We start from the raw sequence: 20,922 nt of genomic DNA, 5'->3' as shown, positions 1-20,922 counted from the left end.
CATCCATACACATGGGGAATAACAGCAGCTCCACAGTGGATGATTTGCAGACTATTGAGATCCACCACTGGTACAAAAAGTTCATGACGGAATGTCCTTCTGGACAGCTGACTGAGCATGAATTTAAACAGTTTTTTGGGCTGCGAGGGCTGGATCCAGAGGCCAATGAGTATATTGAGCAGATGTTCCGCACGTTTGATATGAACAAGGTGAGTCTCCAGCAAGGAAATTAACTTCTGTCTACAGTTTAAGAGGAAACCGGGTCTTGAAGCTTTTGGAGTCCTTGATTTTCTCTTACAAACTCTGGTATGGAAAGCTGTTGAGGAACATCAATATAAAGTATTTAAATGCAGGAACAGGTTATTTTGCATAGATAGTAACATAGATAACATAATCATAGGCAATAACTCTTCATCATCTAAATGCTTTCTTCAAGATCATTTTTGAATTTTGAGAATCCTTTACTATGTACTAATTGAAGTGGTCTTGCTTGCCTAGCCTAACACTAGCACCAGCAAAAAGAAGATCAGGTTGGGATCTGGAGTTTTTTAAACACTTTATTATTCTTCAAAAACTTATTTGTATTAGGTATGACTGGTACCAAAACCAAATTAAACAGAAATATTTATTACATCTGCAGAGGAAGTGATTTCCAGGTACCTGGCAGCCAAAATTAATCTTGCTTGGGTAGACAATCTATATGGCTGTCCTCAGAAGTAGGAGATATAGTATATAACAGCAATTAGGAAGCGGGTAATATCATTTACTGTGACATGCAACCTCATCCTGTCTCTTGTATAAACAACCGTATCTCCCTTAGTGCCTTAAGGAGGACATGCCTTATGTCTGCCTGCTTCTATCCGTATACGTGGAAATATATATGGAATACACAGATCTGCAATGTGAATGGCAGATAAATTTGGTCTTATGGTAGCTTCGGAAAATTCAGATTTGGTCTCTGCTCCAAGATCAGAAACCCGAAGGAGTATATGTCTGGGAGTTGAGGAGGACAATTCACATGGACAGGAAATCACAGGATCATTTGGACAACATACACAAAGATAAAAAGAATTAAGGAATGCTAAATAATATCACAGGATGTTTAAAGGTAAGAGAGAAGCATTCAGGCTCCATTAGAGCAGCTGAGGTCCTGTGATGGATGTAATCACTGCAAATGTCAAAGATTTTTCTTCCTTTCTCTGAAGTTCTCAGTCTATAACATTGCCCAGAATGACAATAGTCATAAGAAGCAAAATTTTACAAGTTAAACCAAATGTTTACATTGCTTGGAGAAGATTACCCTTTCTCTTTAATTTTTTTTTTTGAGGTATTTAAGGACTTTGAAATTTACTCAAGGCTGTTATGCATTTCAAAGTGCTTGTAGGAGCTTCAGACTGTGCAGTAGACAATGCTTTAAGATGACTCTCAAATGCAGACTTGTTCACACTAAAATGAAAAGCTGAATTATCAAATACAGATCTGTTCACACTAAGATAAAAAGCTGATCTATCAAATAAAGCAGGAATAATCTCAAGAGGAATAAAGTATGTGTATGGCAGGAGGGTGTATGGCAGGACCTACATCAGTTAATTTTAGCCTGTTAATAGTTAGCCACTTAATCTTAGCTCCTTTTATAATCAATGACAAGGAACTAGATCACCCAGAAGAGTCACCCTGCAGTAATATAAGACGGATGGGATCATCTGCCCTCCAGACCTTCTGAGATTCTGAGAATGCTGCTGAGGGCAAAGAGGATAATTTTGAATAGGTATTTTATAAATTGCCATCACGCAATAGCAGTCCTTCCCATGTTTAAAGCTGCTTGGCTGTATTTTATGGTATTTTGCTCATCCTACTTATGAAAAATCTCACATAATGGGAGTATGGCCATGATCCTGAAAAAATACTTTAAAATACTGTAATCCTTGCTGTCAAATAGTAGTGCTCTGCTCATCCACCTACATTTCTTTTTCACTTATTTCAGAAAGGCATCGGATCTTGTTTGAATACCCCAGTAAATGAAAATTTAATTGCTTTATTTTGTGTCTTGTTGAAACAGTTATTCAGAATCGTCAGTGAGTACATGCAATTTATTTGCTGTTTCTATTTATTTGCTTATATTTTAGTCAATATTAAGTCTTTTCCCCTAGATTATGAGTCTTCAGTATTATAAGAGCTTCTTGAGTTTCTTCGTAAATTCAATAGAAGTGGGGAAAAAAAAAAAAAAAAAAAAAAAAAAAAAAAACAGAGCACTTTCTCCAGCTGGAGAAAAAGGCATGGAAACGTATTCCATGCCTTTTTCAACATGTTTTCAAATCACAAATCTATGAAGAACAAATGGCCTCAGTGATCTCCAGAGGTCCCTTCCAACCTCAACAAGATCTGTGACGTACTGGAAGAGCAATGCTTGCCCAGAAGGACAAAACTGGCTAGGAAGTTGGAAATTTCTTCCACATTTGTTCAGCCTGGGTTCTATGTCAGTTTTCTTCCCTAGCAGGCCCTAGTCAGCCAGCTCTGGTGAGCAGACAGGAAGGATTTATTCACACTGACTGTGAGGAGTACCAGGTTTCATTTCCGCACATGGTGAACACAGAGTGTTCTGGACATGTTATAGATCACAACTACAGAAATCCAGGTATTCTGGAGATTTTAAAGGTAGCCAAAATATAGTGTGTGCATGCTAAACAGCTGAACACACCAAGCTTTTATAGGAAGCCAAGCCTCTGTGCAATGCATTTTGAAGGAGGACTGGTTACATCTTTCTCAGCCATGAATCTAAAGAGCAATAAAGTAAAACACTTCCAAATTCATAACTCCTCTATTTTGTTTGTCAAAATTTGGTTTCATTTGGCCGCAGGATGGTTATATTGACTTCATGGAATATGTGGCTGCCCTCAGCCTTGTTCTCCGTGGGAAGATGGAACAGAAATTGCGGTGGTATTTCAAACTCTATGATGTAGATGGCAATGGCTGCATTGATCGACATGAATTACTCAACATCATTAAGGTCAGTCTCCACGGGCTGGTGTTCATTCCTTTTTCTTTACAGACAAATATCTATAAAGACAAATATTATGGCCACAAGTTGAAGCATTAAAAGTTCCACAGGAACTAAAGAAAAAAAAATCGTGACAGAGAGCGTGACAGAGCAATGGAACAGGTTGCCAAGAGGGGTTGTGGAATCTCCTTCTCTGGAGATCTTTAAAACCCGCTTGGACGCAGCCCTGTGCCACGAGCTCTAGGTGACCCTGCATGTGCAGGGGGGTTGGACTCGATGACCTCTGAGGTCTCTTCCAACCTCAACCATTCTATGATTCTATGATTCTATATCAGCTCACAGGTGAGACTTTCACTGTTTCCTGAATGGGATGATCATAGATAATGCCTGCCATAATAACATTTTTCTCATTTAGCAGATTTCCCCACAGTTGCATGGCTCCTCAGTCAGGAGGCTTGAAAGACTTTTCTACTGTAGTATATCATAGAATCATAGAATCATAATGGTTGCTAAAGACCTTCAAGATTATCAAGTCCAACTGTCCCCCCTTCAACACCATACCTGCTAAATCATGGCCCTAAGTGACTCATCTCCACCCTTCTTCAACACTGCCAGCAATGGGGACTCCACCTCTTCCCTGGGCGGCTCGTTCCAATGCTCCACTACTCTTCCCACGTAGACATTCTTCCTAATGTCTTCCCTGAACCTCCCCTGGTGCAACTTGAGGCCATTTCCTCTTGTCCTATTGGTCGTTAGTTTGAAGAAGAGATCAATCCCTATGTCATAGCATAAATAATTCTGTAAAATTGTTTTGCTCCTTCAGGGCCTAAGCTGAATTTTCCAAGATTTCTCACTCCATGACTGTCAACTGCAGTCTCTTCAATGTGTCCTTCGTAGGTGCTGCCCTATGCTCCTGAAGTTTCCTTTGACCCATGTCAATATTAATTGGATATTTAACTCTTGTTTTATTTTTTAGAACTTGTTCCAAATGTTAATGTACAAATACATTTCTGACTCTGCTAAATAGGTTGCAGAAGTATGACTGCCAGTAGAAAACCCTGTGTGCAAATAGCTGTTATGGGAGATATTGAGATTACATACACAAAGAGGACCATATGATTATGATCCTATTACTGATAGGAAGGTCAGATTACCCCACAGAGATTGGGAAAGTACAATAATGCAGGAAAGATTCAATGACCTTAAATAATTTGCATTTATGAATACGGAAGGTCAGAAAATGGATTTGATGAAGATTTGAAGTCTGAGTTTTTCACAAGGAAAACCACTAATATAACTACAGTAATGGATTCCTCATATGAATCTGAGTTTTATTGCTGGGCATTGAAAGAGATCAAAGACAAAAAAAAAAAGGCTAATAATTGTTATAATAATATGTAGCCTCTGACAAAGGACTTTTAAAAGAAACAGTCAGACTTCACATAGCAGCAAGAGATAGTAATTGTTCAACACAGTTCTTGAGAAACCAATCTTATGGTGGTCAATTTACTGACATTCAAATTCTGTTCAGTCTTCAAATTCAGTTCAGACAGAGTTCAGTCTCTTTCTGGGTGGGCTTAAGAATGTGCTGGTCCAATATTGACTTTTAGAAGAGGAGCATTTGAGAAAGAATGAACCAACTTATTAAATATCTGAAAAGGATAAAAAGTAACAGTCTTAGAATCTATATGATTCTGGAACAATGTATTTCATGGATATACTTAAAGGAAAAAGAACACCCTGATTATATACTAATGAATAGAAGGAACAGTAGTGAATAGCACTTAAAGGTTCTTAAGTTGAAAATGAATCTCCAAGGGGCTTTAGGAAGAAGCAGGATACATAGGAAGCAACATATAAATTGAAAACAGTCTGTTGTTCCAGGGCAATTTCCCATTCTTGTTCCTTTTTTTTTTTTTTTTTTTTTTTTAAGGCTATTCGAGCTATCAATGGTGGTGACCATGAAACAAGTGCAGAAGAGTTCACCAATCGAGTATTTAATAAAATTGATGTGAATGGAGATGGTAAGATTCGTATTTATACTATCCAACTCAGCTGATCACTCAGTGTTGCAGATGAATACCCACTTTTTCCTTTCTTGCTTGAACCTGATGCTTGATTTTTTATTTGCTAGTGACATGAAGTCCTTTCTAGCAATCTATTCTCCATGTAATTTGCTGATAGACTTTTCTCCTTGCATAACGCCTAGCCAGTCTGATAGGATTCATTCCTTGGCACGAGCTCTCAGCTATGTTTTGTCCATAGGAGTTTTGTAGGATTTTTTGTTTGTTTTGTCTTTTTGGATGTTTCTATGTAGTTTATGTCAGGGTTAGAAGTGGGCACGACAAACAGTTTCTCAGATGATTTAAGCTGCTCCTAAATTCTTCATCAATTGGAAGAGGAGAAATTTGCATTTTATATTGAAGTTCTGAATTATTCCACTGGCTCTGCTCCAGGTTGTATGGCAGCTTTGTTAGGTGCTGTGGACTAGTCAGCCAAAATGTGTGGATATTTCTTTCCTGGTTACTTCATGCTCTCATTGCTCTCTGTTGTGCTCTTTTGTTTTTCTAGCAACACTCTGCTGAGCAATCTCTGCAGAAGGGCTAGCTACAATTATGTTTTTTCTGCACTCCATACCGGTGTTTTCTGCTTTTTGTTCTCATGAAGCCTTTTTCGACCGGGACAGAAAACTTTATTCTGCCTGGCACACTGCTGTCTGTTATTTCTTTTAATATAAAAAGAACACTTATGGAGGAGTCTACCAATCGGAGAGGCTGGACCAGAAATAAGCAGCTTAATCCACCTTTATTATGTAGGAAGCTAGGATCCCTTCCTTAGCCAGATATTTCCTCTATTCTTTGTGATACACCCCTTGTAGCAGAATTGTAAGAAACAATCTTTTGACGGTTTTCTGTCTTCTGTATACTGTCTTTGGAATAGCTAGAATCCTATGATTTAACCCTTGCCTCGGAGAAGATATGGAAGGTAGAGGTGCAGGGATATCAGGAAAGTTTCAGGTAATCAAAACAAAAACCAAACCAAACAAACTATCTGAGGCCTTTTGGTAATTCAGAGTAGTGAATCTTTAGTGAAATGGTCTCTAAAAATGGATTATGGAATTCTTTTTTCCTGTTCTGATATCTTCTGTCTGTGTCTGACACAGGTGAACTTTCACTGGATGAATTTGTGGAAGGAGCCAGGAAGGATGAGGAGTTCATGGAAGTTATGATGAAAAGTCTGGACCTGTCCCATATTGTGGCCATGATCAACAACCGCCGGCACAGCGTGTAAATCAAACCAGGAGAAAATGGTGTGCCAACAGACTGAAGAATGTGCACACACATGAAAAGAAAGAACAGTGTTCTTAAAAACATACATTTTTTTTCCAAAAACTCATATATTAAATCAGGAACAGAAAGATATTACTGCATGCATGTATCTGAGTGTGTGTCCCTGTACAAATGTTGACACTCAGACACATATATGTAGAAAAGCTGGATCTGTGTGGCACAATTTGATTTAACTTCCTAAAATGCAAAGGCCAAGTTTCAAGGCACATTTTTTTTGCTCATTCTGTGCCCTGGATAATCAGTTTGCAATGGGCTGAATGCAAGTTTATGAAGAGTGCTAGGAGAACTGGATGATGAAGTGTGAAAATTCTCTGATGTGGAAAAGAGCTTCAAATTGTTATCAATGCCGAGAGCTGCCAACAAAATGTTTGTTCCACTACTTTTATCACAGTATTAGATCATAAACCCCAGTGGGTTTGTTTTACCCAATGGGCTCAGATTTGGCAGCCTGTACTGAAGCAGCTTTATTTGTAAAATCTCAAAAAGCTGAAAGAAACATCAGTGTGTAAAATGGACAGTGCTATTCTGTTCCCTGCTATACTGCTCACTAATGCTCCTGTTTCAGGTTCCTGTGATCAAAGAACTTTGTTCCAGATAAGCAAACAGTTGAGGAGCAGCCTCGGTTGCTACAGAAAAATGCTACTGTTTCCTAAGGCAGAATAAGTATCTGAAACATCAGGTCCTTCTAACACTCGTCCTACTGCTCTGCTCTTGCACACAACTAAATAAATGACATATGTGGAGATGACCTCAAGTATTGCTGTTTCACACTCTCCATTTGTCTATTTTATTCTTCGGAAGAAATGCTAAGATGCAAAAGGAACAACTCAGCAAGTTAATTTGTGAATTCTGCTGATCATATGGTTTCTGAAGTGAAGATGGTACTCCATATCAGTCCTGCCACAAATGGCTGGGTCTTGGCATTTGCTGGGAAAAAGTGACATAGCATGGATAGGAACTAAGAAAACTGTCGTGCTCACTGACTGTAGTGAAGATTCCGAGAATCAGAGGCTCCTGTGAATCTGGAAAGAGTGCCAGAAAGGAGGAAGACTGCAAGAAGACTTCAGCAGAGTGCTTATACATGCAGACTTGGACATGTTTTTCATGTGCAGGAGGAAGAAGATAGGTACCTAGAAAAGATGACTTTAGACATAAGGAACATGATTAATCTTCTTTATATTTAGACTTCAGTGATAAAAACATTTATTTTCAGCAAAGTGTCTAGTCTTTCATTAAACCCAAGGGTGATCTAGGTAGCGTTATCACTGGTACTTGACAAAGTGGGTGACCTTCTTCAGTGTAGATACCAACATTTCGCCAGAGGAATCACCCTCTAGATGCCACCGGCTCTCCTGGCTAAACCTCCATAGACTGCAATGGTAACCTAGAACCAATTACACTTGTACTCATCTGCAGTCTTAGAGCTGCTGACTAGAGTCACAACCTGGGTACTGGAAAACATTATTCTGTTCTTCAGAGGATTATTACTAGCATATACTGATAGATTCTTCTTTCCTTTGGGTCTGGAGAAAGCAGAACTTGTCTCTTGTGAACCCTGCTGAACCTGTTGTGTGCCTGTTGCAAGTCATTACTCTCTTTCAGCTTTGTGGATCAGCTAAAAGTAAAACAACATTGTGGTATCATCCAACCTACAGACAAAAATATAATTTTATCTTTTAGCATAGTACAAAATTTTCTGAAGTGCAGCTGGTATCCTAAGGAAGTCTTCAAAGAGTTGCAGTTGACTACAGTGCTGCGACAAGCTGCTGATCCGTGCTGTAAGGAATCTTCTTGAGGCAAGTCAAGGCAGGAGGGCACATATACACTACAGTCTCAACAGTAATTCTGAGTATATGTTAGCAAGTTTGTTTTTTTTTAATACATGCTATAGCGAAATGCTATTTCCTGCCACCATTGCTGATGATGCAGGAATATGTTCCAGTTAAAACACCATCATGACACTTGTAATGGGCAAAAAAATGCATCATGTTGTCACTACAGGGAGCTGCTGTTTCGTTCTTAATGTTTCTCTTCTTCTGCTATTGGATGATTTCACTGTTTTCTGGCTATAAACCACAGTGTTTTTTGAGAGACCATGCTAATAGTGTATGTGCCTTTACTGGGAGCTATGGAAAGAAACTTGGGAGTGGATGGTTAGAAAATCCCTGTAAAAGGGGATTTTTTTTTTCTGAACTATTTGTCTTTCTTTGTACAGTTAAGAATAAAACATGTTAAATAAATCTATTTTAAGGCTCTTCTCTTTACTAGTAGAATTATGAGAAGGAGAATATAGTCTAGGGCTAGCATTTGGATTCAGATTAAGATTGGACTAAGGTTTGGTGTTAGGAGTTAGAGTCTTAAAAATAGGGAACAGGACTGGGATGGTGGGGATTGAAGTCAGCATTTGGAATTAGATCAAGGGGTAGGGTTTATGTTGGGGTTCAGGATCTTGGGTTTGGGTGGAGAAGCCAGCATGGAAGATTTGTCCCATCCTGAAGGACTATGGAAAAATTCTGCCTCACATCCAGCCACAGGGCAGGGTCATGCTGACTCACATTCCCAGCCTCAGCTCAAGCCAAGGTACACTCCCTGGAAATGGGCTTAAAATATCTTTCAAATCAAGATCTGCATCTTCAGCTCAGATTCCCTCTGCCCAACTCCCTGAGCATTTAATGGATTTCCTTTCTTGTCCTTCGCAGGAGACTCTCTCCACTAGCAAAGATGGGTAGGGAGAAGACACCTGGGGGCTGCCTGACTAGGAAACCAAGGGGAATGCACCTCCCAAAACATCATGGACCTTGTCGCAGCTCGCTGCCTGATCTCCTTCTCATTCTCCTGGGGACTTGGAGGGGACAATCCCTGACAGTTGTTACAGGGTCCTGTTCTCAGAGAGCAGCCATGACTCCCTGCCACAGCAGGAAATGCCCCAGAGGACACAGGACTCAATCACCTTCCAGCATTCCCGTGAGACATGGCAGAGAAACGAGAGGATTAAAGGGATTTGTGTAAGAGACCAGCCAAGCCTGTGTGCGGGCAGTTGGACTATCCATTCTTAAACCATTCTGGCATTTGGTGATTCTCCTTTGTAGCAGGACTCTGTCCTAACACTGTGACCAAAGACCTCCCAAACACCGACTTCCAACCCAGTCTCACTTCCAGGTCAAGCCCCAGCACACCCAGTACCACCCCAAAACCTCACACCAGCAGCAATTGGCTAGCCCTTAAATACACTAGCATAGATATCTTTAGAATCCATTAGGAGAAACATTCAGACCTAGCTGAGTGCCAATCATCTTGGCAACTCCAACACCATCTCGGCATCCAGATGGATGCCACTGCATGCTGATGAGGCTCCTGAAAGGTTTAAACCACATGGAAATCCTCTTTGCCACCTGAAATAAGATTGCAGCAATACTTAGCACATTTTGGGTGGGTTCCTAGGGTCCATGTTCTTCCCCCCTCCACACTGCCCCTGAGTTTACCCATTTTACAGTGTTTTGGTACTCACTTTTCTCTTTCTCATCCCAGGATAGATCAGGGTTGGTGTGGACAGAAGTAGTGAGAGCCAAGCATAGACAAAGGGGTCATGGATGGCATCACAGGACACAAGTCCTGGCACAACCCATCTTCAGCACATGGAGAAGCTAGAGTGCTGCCATGGTGAGTGTTCTTTGGATTTTGTGGACCCCATAGCCCATTTTCTGGCATTTCATTCTTCCTTAATGCCTCCTTTCAAGTATTTGTGCTCTGCAAATGCCTCAGTTTGGCTTTCTGTGACTTGTAGATACCTCCATTGATGACACTGAGTAGTTTTCTTTTTTTCTTTTTATTTTGTCCCTGAGAACTTTCTTTTCACCAAGTTGTCCCCAGATTCCTGAATTTTCTTTCCCCTGTGTCCAACAAATCCTTTACTATTCCTCTTTTTTACTACCTCTAGATCCTTCCTTTTCTTTTTTTTTCTTTTTTTTTTCCCATTCCACTAGTTTACTCTGTTAAGGTTTTTATATATCCTATGACCATTGTTTAGGCTTTTTGCACCCCTACATCTCCCAGTGAAGCTTTTTGTGTCACCTGCATGCTTCTGTTTCCTTTTTCTCGGCTTGAGATACTTCCTTCTGTCTTGGGGTGTCCCCTCAGCCTCTTCTGTAAACTTAGGATCTCTTTATGTAGCTGCAAACATTTGGATGGGAAGCAACTAACTATTCCTGAGGCTTTGCCTCGTGATGCACTTCTCCTAGTAGCCTGAACCATTCCTTGTCCATTGTGGGTAAAGGCCTTGACCAGCTTATGCTGAGGACTCAGTGGTAACAGAGCGAGTCACCCCTGAGGTGACTGCAGATTGCCCCTGCCCACCTCAAGTGTTTCTTTTGCTTACCATGAGCCTGGGGAAAACCAGGGTTGGGAGGTTCAGAAGCCTGTCAGTACTCGAGACCATGAGTGCACTGGGTAGGATCTGCCTGGAATGCATATTTGACATATTCCGGAAGTTCCACAGGAACTTAAGGAAGCATTTCTTCACTGTGAGGGTGACAAAGCACTGGAACAGGCTGCCCAGAGAGGTTGTGGAGTCTCCTTCTTTGGAGATCTTTAAAACCCGCTTGGATGCAGCCCTGTGCCACGTGCTCTAGGTGACCCTGCGTGAGCAGGGGGGTTGGACTCGATGACCTCTGAGGTCCCTTCCAACCTTCGGCATTCTATGATTCTATGATTCTATGACCTTCTCTGTAATTTCTTGTTAATCTTGAGTTCAGGTTTGAGGTTGCTACCCAAAGCAGGTTTGTGTGTGTGCCCTGACTCGTGTAGACATAGGTGGCCCAGAGGTGTGGGGAGGCAGACTGGCCCTCAAGCAGGATTTTTGTACGGTATCCAGCCCACCTCGCTCCTGCCAGTGACCACGTCCAGCAGGTACGAGGTCCGGGACCCTGGACCTTGGGCAGCACACAGACGAGGACATGAACCAAGGCCCATCTAGGGGCTGTCTGCAGAGAGGCCATCAGCTCCGCATCCTGAGGCTGCTCCCCCTAAGGAGAAAAGGAGCACGCGGAGGAAGCGGTGGGTGATCATCATGGGTGGCTCCCTGCTGCAGGGCACGGAGGCACCGATCTGCAGACCTGGGCCCTTATCCAGAGTGGTCTGCTGCTTGCCAGGCGCTCGAATAAGGGCTGATACAGAGAGGCTCCCTTGGCTTGTCCAAGAGTCTATTATCCCCTGTACTGTTTCACGTGGGCACTAAGGATGCCATGGGGAAACTGACATAAAGCCAGAGTACAGAGCCCTAGGGATGGCTGCCAAAGGTAGGGGAGCCCAGGTCGTGTTCTCCTCCACCCTACCAATGAAGGGAATGGATTCAAGAAGGAGAGGACGGATATTACAGGTTAACAACTGGCTGCACCACTGGTCTTGGCAACAGGATTTTGACTTCTATGACCATGGGACTCTGTTTGATGACCACCACCTTGTGGGAAATGACGGGAACCACCCATGACAGGAGCAGGCGTGTTTGCCAAAAGGCTGGCCAAGAGCCTCCCTAAACACCCCCGACTACATCCAGCAGAAGCAGCATGTGCAGAAGGATCAGGGTGAATAACTGCTTAGCTAGGTTTGTTAGCTCACAACACATTTCCAAAGATTTTTATGATCATATGTGATCAAGTGCAAGTTCATTACATTAATATTTCTGCGTACCATAAACATCTTTTACAGTTTAATAATAAAAAACCAGCACTCCATCAAGAAAATAGTGCAGTTTTCTTTTGGTTGTTTATTTTCTTTTAAAATCAGTAATACTTGGAAAATTAGACACTTGCTTAATGGTTGAAAAGTGCTCTGTAAGTAGGTTTTCTTTTTTATTAACATAGTCCGAGTATTGTTCCATGCGGTATGCCGTACTCCTTCAGTGTAGCGTGCTCTGGTGTGAACAGTGTGAGCACCGAACAGCTCTGTTGCCGAGCAGGGCCACTGCGCACAGCGGCGGGCGAGGCCGGGCGGGGGCCGCAGGGCTCGGACCGCACGGTGACCGCTCGGGTGGAGGGCGGCGGCCGCGCTGCGCGGGGCGCGGGCACTGCGGGCACGGGGGGCTGCGGACACGGGGGGAGTGCGGACACGGGGGGAGTGCGGGCACTGGGGGCACGGGGGGGCTGCGGGCACGGGGGGAGTGCGGGCACGGGGGGGCTGCGGACACGGGGGGCACGGGGGGGCCCGCGGAGCTGCCCCGCCCCACCGCGCCGCGCCCGTGACCCGCTGCGCCTGCGCGCTGCGCACCGCCCCCCTGCAGAGCCCCGCTGCCGCGCATGCGCAGCAGGTCGCGGCCGCGCTCACCGCTGCCCCCTAGTGATCGAGGGCGGTACAGCGCGGCGGGACAGGCGCATGCGCGCAGGGACGCCGCTTGGTCGGGATCTGCGCGGCACGCACGAGGCGTCAGCACCGCGCCAGCGGGGAACATGCGCATGCGCAGAGCGGCCGCCTCCCTCCGCAGCGTGTCGAACTATCCGCCTGTTCGGGGGGTGCGCATGCGCGCTGCGGAGCCCCGCTGTGCCTCTCGATAAAGCCGTACTGCGCGCACCCGCTTTATTTTTTCCCTTGGTCACTGCCGAACTCTGGTGTCGAAAAGCCAACACTGCAACGGTAGCTGCCCCCCAGCAGGACCGCCTGCCTACGGAAATCACCGCAGGAAGCCACGGGGAGGAGCGCGGAAAGGGCGAAGGGCGCGCAGGGTCAGGGCGGCCGCTCGCCGCGCTGTTGGGGACCACGGCCCCGAGGCCCCGTGGGGCTCTACGGCGCTTGCCAGACGCCAGAGGGAGCGGCGCGGCCCCGCTCCAGCGGGAGGCGTCCCAGAGCGCTGCCGCACCGGCCTGCCGGGAGCGAGAGTCTTCCGGTACTCGGCTTCCGGCGGCTATGATGTACACTGCGAGGCATGCCGGGAGCTGTAGTCTTTCGTCACGGGGTTTCCGAGTCGCCATGTTATTAGTCTGCAAGGCATGCCGGGAACTGTAGTCTTTCGTCACGGGGTTCTCAGTCGCCATGTTGTTAGTCTGCAAGGCATGCCGGGAGCTGTAGTCTTTCATNGGGGGTGTCTCTCAGTCGCCATGTTGTTAGTCTGCAAGGCATGCCGGGAGCTGTAGTCTTTCATCACGGGGTCGCTCAGTCGCCATGTTGTTAGTCTGCAAGGCATGCCGGAAGCTGTAGTCTTTCATCACGGGGTTTCTCAGTCGCCATGTTTTTAGTCCGCAAGGCATGCCGGGAGCTATAGTCTTTTGTCAACGAGTATCCATGCGCCCATGCCGTAGTATACAGGGCATACCGGGAGCCACGGTTTTCCCATCCTAGGTTCTGGGAGACTTTGCGGCGCCTTCCGGGACGCCAGATGGGTTTGGAAAAAGCGATCTCTCTAGTCGGAAGCAAACACAATCCCCTGGGATTCCAGGAAGCTTTTAAAACAACAGGTATTCCTGCCGTGGCACGGCCATACCCGCCGCTACCTTCCCACGGCGATTGGACGGGAGGCCACCAGAGGGGAGAGCTCCGCGCATGCGCCGCCTGCCCCAAGCGCAGCCCCGCCCCCCCAGGCGGGCGCATGCGCACTGCTCCCCTCCGCTTGCGGCTCCTCGAGGCGCGAGACGGGGCGGGGCTGCGGCCACGGCCGCCCCCGGAACCGGCGCGGAGGGCGCAGGGGGCAGCCCGGAGTGTCTGAAAAGGGCACAGGAAAGTGCTCGGGGAAGAATCATCTTGGGGGATGTTGAGAAATATTTTTTTTTAGAGGAAGGAAGTAATTTAGGGGAAAAATCAGGTGAGTATTAGGCAGATATATAAATTTGTGACTTTGTGAGGTTTTTTTTTAATCCCTCCCCTCCGTGGAAAGCTCTGTACTCAAAAGGACAAGCTGTTTGCCCAGTACGACCTGGGAAAAAGAGTAACCGCTTTGCTGTTGCAAAGACATTTGCAAGTGAATTGCTTTTTGGAAGGGAAATGATTTTGGCAGAGGAAAAAAAGTGTGTGTGTGTGTGTAATATTTCAGAGGATAAAAAGATTAAGAGGGAAAAGCCTCAGAAGGAAACATTTGAGGGGAATTTCTTTTTGGAAGGATTTCCGTCCCTCACATGCCCACAGATCAGTACTGCAGGTGAATGGCGCGTGGGCGCCCTGCCTTCCCACCCGTCATCTGCTGCTCTCGCACATCAAGAAGGCACAAGCGCAAGGGAAGAGGGCAGGAGCGCGCCCGTTTTGACAGCCAGCCGAGCCTGGCGCATGGCTTAGGAAGCTCCTAGAAGCATCCAGCTAAGACTGGCAGGCAGCCTTGTTCTTGGAGCTGCCCTCGGGGAGGCTGCCTGCCTCAGTGCGGTAAGAGTGGTGGAAACGGACATATCAACATGAAAGCACCGGTTGTGGTGATTGAAACCCTGCCAGTTGTTAGACTGCAGTGCCTGCTTGAGAACAATAGAAACAGACCTGAACTCCGCAAGAGGGTGCCAAGAAAACTTGGTATTGCGATGGAAAAGAGAGCAGCGCGCATGCGCAGAGCGTCCGTGAGCGCTCGCTGCTGCTACCGCATGTCCGTCAATCGGGACTGCAGGAGGGTGGGGGGAGCGCGCATGCGCAGCGCGGTCAGGAGCGCTCGCTGCTGCCACTGCGTGTCCGAATATCGGGACTGCAGGAGGGTGGGGGGAGCGCGCATGCGCAGCACGGTGCAGCGCGCTCGCTGCCGCCGTTGCCTCACGGCCGTGGCGGGGCGGGCGCGCGCTGCGGCTGGGCGGGTCGTCGAGGGAAGCTCGCGCTGCGAGGTCTCTTCCAAACTCGTAAGAATTATCTTCTTTTCCCACTATTAATACACTTCCTATGCTGCTAAAGATTATCTTTCTCTGCTGACAAAAACTATTCTACTATTCCTCTGATAATTAATATTCTGCTAACAATTCTTTTTCTCCTGCTAACAGTTTTATTTCTATTCCTCGAGTAATTGTCTTCTGCTAATAATTCTGTTTCTCTAATTCTAAAAATGTTAGTACTCTTCCCCCAATAATTCTCTTTCTCTTGGTAAAAATTCTCTTTGTTTCACACTCATAATTCTCTTTCTAGATGTAACTCTCCTTTCCCTCTCATACTTCCCTTCCTCTCGTGCTTTTTCTTCTCCTCTTATGCTAGTACTTGTCCCCTTATCATGCTAAATATTTAATTTCTATCTCAATAATTATTCTTTTTTTTCTCACCTTCTCTTCTTCCACTAATTTTCTTCCTACTCCCCTAATAAGCCTTTCTTTCGAGTGATTACTTCTCTCTCCGTTTCTCCCTCAATCTCTTTCTGAGCGATTAATTATCTTCTCTTTCTCTGTGACTATTCCTTTTATTCCTATTCCCTGATAGATTTCTTACCTCTTTTTCTAATAATTCTCTTCCTATTTCCCTCATCATTCTCGTGATCTCCCTCTAGTAATTTTCTTCCTATTCCCCTAGAAATTCTCTTTCCCTTCTGCTGATAAATCTCTTTCTCTCCCGCTCATAATTTTGTTTTTATTCTCCCAATAATTCTCTTTCACTCCAGGTAACAATTCTCTTTTTATCCCTCTGATACTTCCCTTCCTCTCAAGTTAATAACTCCTTTCTTCTCTTGCTAGTAGTTCTCATCCTGTCCCACGAGGCGATGTTCTGGCGCTGCTCTTTTGTGCGCGGGGTGCATTTTGTGGTGATAGCCCCGCGGTGCCGGGGGCTCCCAGCGCAGCCCTGCTGCGGGACAAGGGCCGTGCCTGCCTGGCCCCCAGTGCTCGCCGGGGCTGTCCTCCCCGCAGGACACGGGGGCTGGCGGCGCCTCACTGCCCCCCGCTCCCTGCCCGTGTCCGCGTGTCGGGGCCAGCGCTCCGCCTCGCACGTTCAGCCACCCACTGGCTGTGGGGGGCACTCTGCTGCCCTGGCCGCCCCAGCTGTCCCTGATGGGGCTCGCGACCCTCCTGCTGGCCCGCTGGGTGATGGGCGGCAGCTGCCGGCCCCGGGGCCGGGATGAGCGGCAGCTGTGGGGGGGCGAGCAGGCGCTGCGGCTGGGACCGTTGAGGGCAGCTCGCGCTGGGGCTGTGCTGTGAGGCGGATGCTGCTGCTGGGTCCGGCGCCGGAGGAGGTGAGTGGGGCCGTGGGGCATGCTCGGGGCTGGGGGTGCCGTGTGAGGTGGGGGTCCCGGGCCACGCAGCCGCTCGGGGCGTGCTGGGATGGGGCAGCTGCCCCGGGACCGGTAAGGGCGGTGGGGCCGGGACGTGGTTGGCGAGAGCGGCGCCCCGGGGATGCAGCGGCAGGGAGGGGAAGGGCAGGGTGCCTGCTAGGGCTGGGCTGCTCCTTGTCCCGGGTGGAACCTGGTCGTTGCTCTTGTGCTTCCCTTAGTTGCTCACTGCTCTCCAAAAGATGTGTATATTCTTCACTAGATTCCCCTGGAGATTATTATTGTGCTGTCCAGTTCTCTCCACCCTGCAGGGCCCCAGAAACACCAGAAACACCTTTGTTTTACTTTGGAGTGTTCTTTGAGTGCTTCCTTTTGTGCTCCTGCTCCGTTTGGGCCCTTTGGTCCTGGTAGGACCCCTCTAGTCTCTGCAGAACTCCTTCCTGAAGCCTCAGTTCTGCTCCAGAGCCCTCTGTCTGTTCTCTGGCCTTGTTAGCTCCTCAGTGGTCTCCTCATGCACGTCTCCTGCCTGGAAATACAGAGCTAGGACTGCCCTGGGGACCTGCCAGTTCCATTCTGCCCACTCACCACCACTTTTCTCTTGCTTTTTTTTTTTTTTTTTTTTAATTTGCTCTAGGTGCTGTGCAGTTCTGTGTATTCCCTCCTCGGAAGTACTTGTGTTACAGATGCAGCAGTTTAGTTTGATATCCTGATTTGCTCTGGAGGGACTGCCATCCTGTTAGAGCAGCTGCAGCACATGCAGGCTCGAACCTGTTACGATGCATTGGGATAGTGTTCCCTTTATAGCAATATCCCTGAACCATGAACTTGTGGACACCAAACGCCAGGGTGACAGGAGGAATGTAAATAGACCGTTAAAACAAGTAGCTAGGAGCCTTGAAACGGAGTTACCTGTTACAAACTGGAGCTACAAAAGAAGGGGCCATCTGCACTGTCTGCAAAACGTGGAAGAACCGCCCCATAACCAGGTGTTCTTGGGAAGCATCCGCTCCAGGAGCAACGTATGTTCCGGTCAGGGAATATACAGAGGGGCAGCGCGACCACCGACTCGGTCACCACTGCCTCGAGATACCCCCCCGCCTCGAAAGAAAGAGCAGCAGAGCAGCAGTGCATGTGCAGGTATGTAGAAGATAGGTAAGACAAGCTAAGCAACGCTGTAGAAGTTGAGTTGCAACTCAACTGTGTGTGGATTGTGTTGCATCTTGTGGGCTTGGCGAGTGTGGCCTGACAAGTGGCAGGGTGCCAGCAAGCGGAGCGTCTGTGGCGCTTTGGAGGTGGCTCTTTTGGCAGCTGAGGCTGTAGCTGACTGACACAGAGATGACTGCCTGCCTTTTGTTTCGGCAGGTGACGAAGAGCATCAGTAGCTCAAAGAAAGTGCGGCTGCCTTTGAAGATGCACTGTGAAGAAGGATGGAGACCTAGAGTAGTGCAGCCGCTTAGCTGATGGCAAAGCGTGATGGTCCTGACTGTGTGCGCTGCCGTTGAGGGCAGACCGGAGGCATCTTCCGGATGAGCACAGTGTGAGAGGCAGAGGCAGCACAGTGCGCATGTTGGAAACTGAGAGCAGACAGCTCCCACCTGTCTGTGGTTTGTATCGCAGCTTCGCTTTCTTTTGCTCAGGTCCTAGCACTGCTCGTGTTGTTTGTGTTCCCAGAGAACATCCCGCACTGCGTGGCAATAGTGCAGGAGGCATCCGTTGTCTTTTGCCAGGCCTCACTCACCAGCATCGCGCTGGTAGGTGGCGGCTTGTTCTGTGCAGCTGGATGAGATAGGCTGTGTCGTTTGTGGCTGAACATCCTTCCAGCCCTCATTGTGGCCTCATCAGTCACTGTTGTTCTGGGCTTTTGCTCCACCACCACTCCAGGCTCTTGTGCCTTTCTGACCCCCTTTCACAGTTTTATTTCTTGTGTTGTCAAGGTCTTGGGCCTTGCTGGCTGATTCTGCATTCCTGTTCTGGACGTCGCTGACCCCTTTCTGCCACAGGCAGTGGTATTTGACTGTCTGTTCTCATCCAGAGCATCAGAGCTGCACAAATGCGTTCTCATAGAGCTTACTGGCTGGTGGTAGTTTGTGTGCGTCTGTCCTGGTGGTGGGGGAGGGATGTAGTCAGGGTAGCAGAATAGAATAATTTAGCCCTGAAATATTTTGGGGGTGGGATTTCACTAATTTAAAAGCCAGGTTTATATATATATTTATATATATATAATATATACCCACACATTTTTTTTCTCATTATTTAGTGTAGCCTATGAGTAATTCTGGTTTGTATTTTTGCATTGTTAAGGTGAAAGCTTGGTTTTTGAAGCCTTCAGAAGAAGCTGCCTGCCTCAAACCAGGTATGAGGGAGACACAAGCACATCTGTATGAAATACATGCCCAACCATAACGGTTTGTTTTCAGACTGTGATGGCAGTGTTGCTGATTTGGTAAAATAAAACTAGATATGCTGGAAAGTAGAGCGGTCTCTTTGCTGAAGAAAGACATCCTTGCAGTGCCAATGTGCATTGGCTGACTGAAGACCGCTCTGGGCGTGTGGTCAAGGGGCTGACTCAGTGTCTGCATGCAAGGGGCTCCACTGCTCACCCTGTGCTTTACTGCCTTCACGTGGGAAGGAGGCTGTACAGTGTCAGCACAAGGTGGGCGCGTGCACAGTGCAATCCAGAGCACCAACTGCAGCCATCCTGTAGCTGCCAGAAGTACTGCAATGGTTAAGGCCCACGCATGCGCACTGCCACTGCCTGTGGCGCTGCTCTCGTGTCCAAAAATGAATACTCCAGAGATATGGCGTGTGTGCATCCTACTTTCCCACCCCTAAAGGTTGCACTCACAGAAAGTAAAACTGCAAGCGAAGCATTTTCACGATTACCCCAGACTTAAGACATCAACTTAAGCTCCTAGAAAGGGCCAGTATGGAATAGATGGTAATATTTTTCTTGCACACCCTTTGAAGGAACTGCTTGCCTCAGTCCAGGTATGAATGGTGGATACACACATATCTATATAAAATAGAGGATTTCTTATCACTGAATGGTTGAGGTTGGAATGGACCTCTAGAGATCATCTGGTCCAAGCCCCTGCTCAAGCGGTGACACCTATCCCTTAAACATGAATAGCTGTCTGACCACAGGCACTGTTGAAAAAACTAAAAAAAAAAAAAAAAAAAAAAAAAACGAAAAAAGCCACCACATAAAAGTCCTGGTATTCTGGAAAGTGAGTAACCCCCTTGAAATTCTCAGTGAAGCACAACTGCTGCTGAAGGCGCAGCGCATATGTGCCCTACATTGTGCAGTGCTCCCTGCTGCTTTCTGCGCCTAAAAATCAGTACTGTAACTGTAAGGGGGGGGTGGGGGATGTGCATGCACAGTGCACTGTGGCACCCTCACCAATGCCCCCCCGTGTTGGAAATTTGGTACTGCTCTGTCAGGGAGCCAGTGCTTGTGCTCTTTGCTGCGCATATCTGTTCCAACCCCAAGGATGCGATAGAAACGGGATGTGCCTGCGGATTCTGACCGTTAGCAGCAGAGGGTCAGGGTCCTATTGATCCATGGCAATGGCAAACCCAGAGTGGGCTGCAAAAATCTTGCCAGCAGATAACATTTAGGGCAAGGGTCGGGGGAAAGAGTGAAAGCCTTTGAGGCTACGTGAATCTGTTTCTTTTGCCTGTCCTGGGCATTCAGATGTACAGCTGCACGCTCAGAAGGCGGCCTTTGTGCAGTAGCCAATTCCTTTCCTTTGTGTAGTGGAGAAGCCGCTCTCCCAAGTGCCAGTCTCCACCAAAGGTTATTGGTGAGAATGAGAATGCTCTCGTTGAACTCGTGGCCCCCACACTTGCCCCTTTAGCTACAGAGGGATTTCCAAAGGATCCCGAATTTCAGAAGGATGGCCTGCTGCCTTAGTGCCTAAGCTAACKTGGTCCTTRGAGGGGATCTCTTGGCAGGAATGCTCGCGCTTTATCTGTGCCGTGGCTGAAAGTGGTCATTTGTAGGCCAGAGCAGTTGTGCTGTAGCTTGCTTTGAGATGACTTTGAGAGCCTCTGGTCTGTTCCGAAGCCCCTCAGTCCTGCCCTGGAGTGCCGTGTCGCTTCTCCGCACTTGTTAGCGCCTCTCCGCTCTCATGAACGTCCTTCGCCGCACCATTGCCATGGCAGCCCACCCCGCCGTGTCATTTCCCTTGAGAGCCCCCTACCATGTCATTCCCATTGTGACCCCCCTGCCGTGTCATTCCCATTACGCAAGCCGCCCTCCCCCCCCACCCCGCCCCGTGTCTTTCCCATTGCCACCCCTTCCTGGCGTGTCGTTCTCGTTACGAACACAAGGCTGTTTCTTGCTGACGACTTGGAACAAACGTGCTAAACAAGAAAGATGTGCCAATACACATGTAGCAATGCCTGTGTCATCAACTGGATGCATGAATACACCC

General features: G+C 47.1%; 1 protein-coding gene across 1 annotated transcript; it reads left to right on the top strand.

Moving 5' to 3' along the window:
* On the top strand, window positions 1-6,441 carry LOC112953972 (guanylyl cyclase-activating protein 1-like). The gene is made up of 4 exons (XM_026047100.1): window positions 1-209; window positions 2,858-3,007; window positions 4,932-5,022; window positions 6,162-6,441. The coding sequence occupies exons 1-4, from the start codon at window positions 12-14 to the stop codon at window positions 6,287-6,289; spliced, it is 567 nt and encodes a 188-aa protein (XP_025902885.1). The 5' UTR covers window positions 1-11; the 3' UTR covers window positions 6,290-6,441.
* The last annotated feature ends 14,481 nt before the right edge of the window (window positions 6,442-20,922 follow it).

This window comes from Nothoprocta perdicaria, unplaced genomic scaffold (assembly GCF_003342845.1).
Source record: "Nothoprocta perdicaria isolate Ctin4 unplaced genomic scaffold, notPer1 scaffold_477, whole genome shotgun sequence".
Lineage (NCBI taxonomy): Eukaryota > Metazoa > Chordata > Aves > Tinamiformes > Tinamidae > Nothoprocta > Nothoprocta perdicaria.
Note: the sequence above shows the minus strand (reverse complement) of the source record. Positions and strands in the feature narration are given on the sequence as shown.

Coding starts and splice junctions, on each gene's coding strand:
- LOC112953972 (XM_026047100.1), top strand. CDS start 12: ATGGGGAATAACAGCAGCTCCACAGTGGATGATTTGCAGACTATTGAG. Junction 210..2,857: donor GCACGTTTGATATGAACAAG/GTGAGTCTCCAG, acceptor ATTTGGCCGCAG/GATGGTTATATTGACTTCAT. Junction 5,023..6,161: donor AATTGATGTGAATGGAGATG/GTAAGATTCGTA, acceptor TGTCTGACACAG/GTGAACTTTCACTGGATGAA.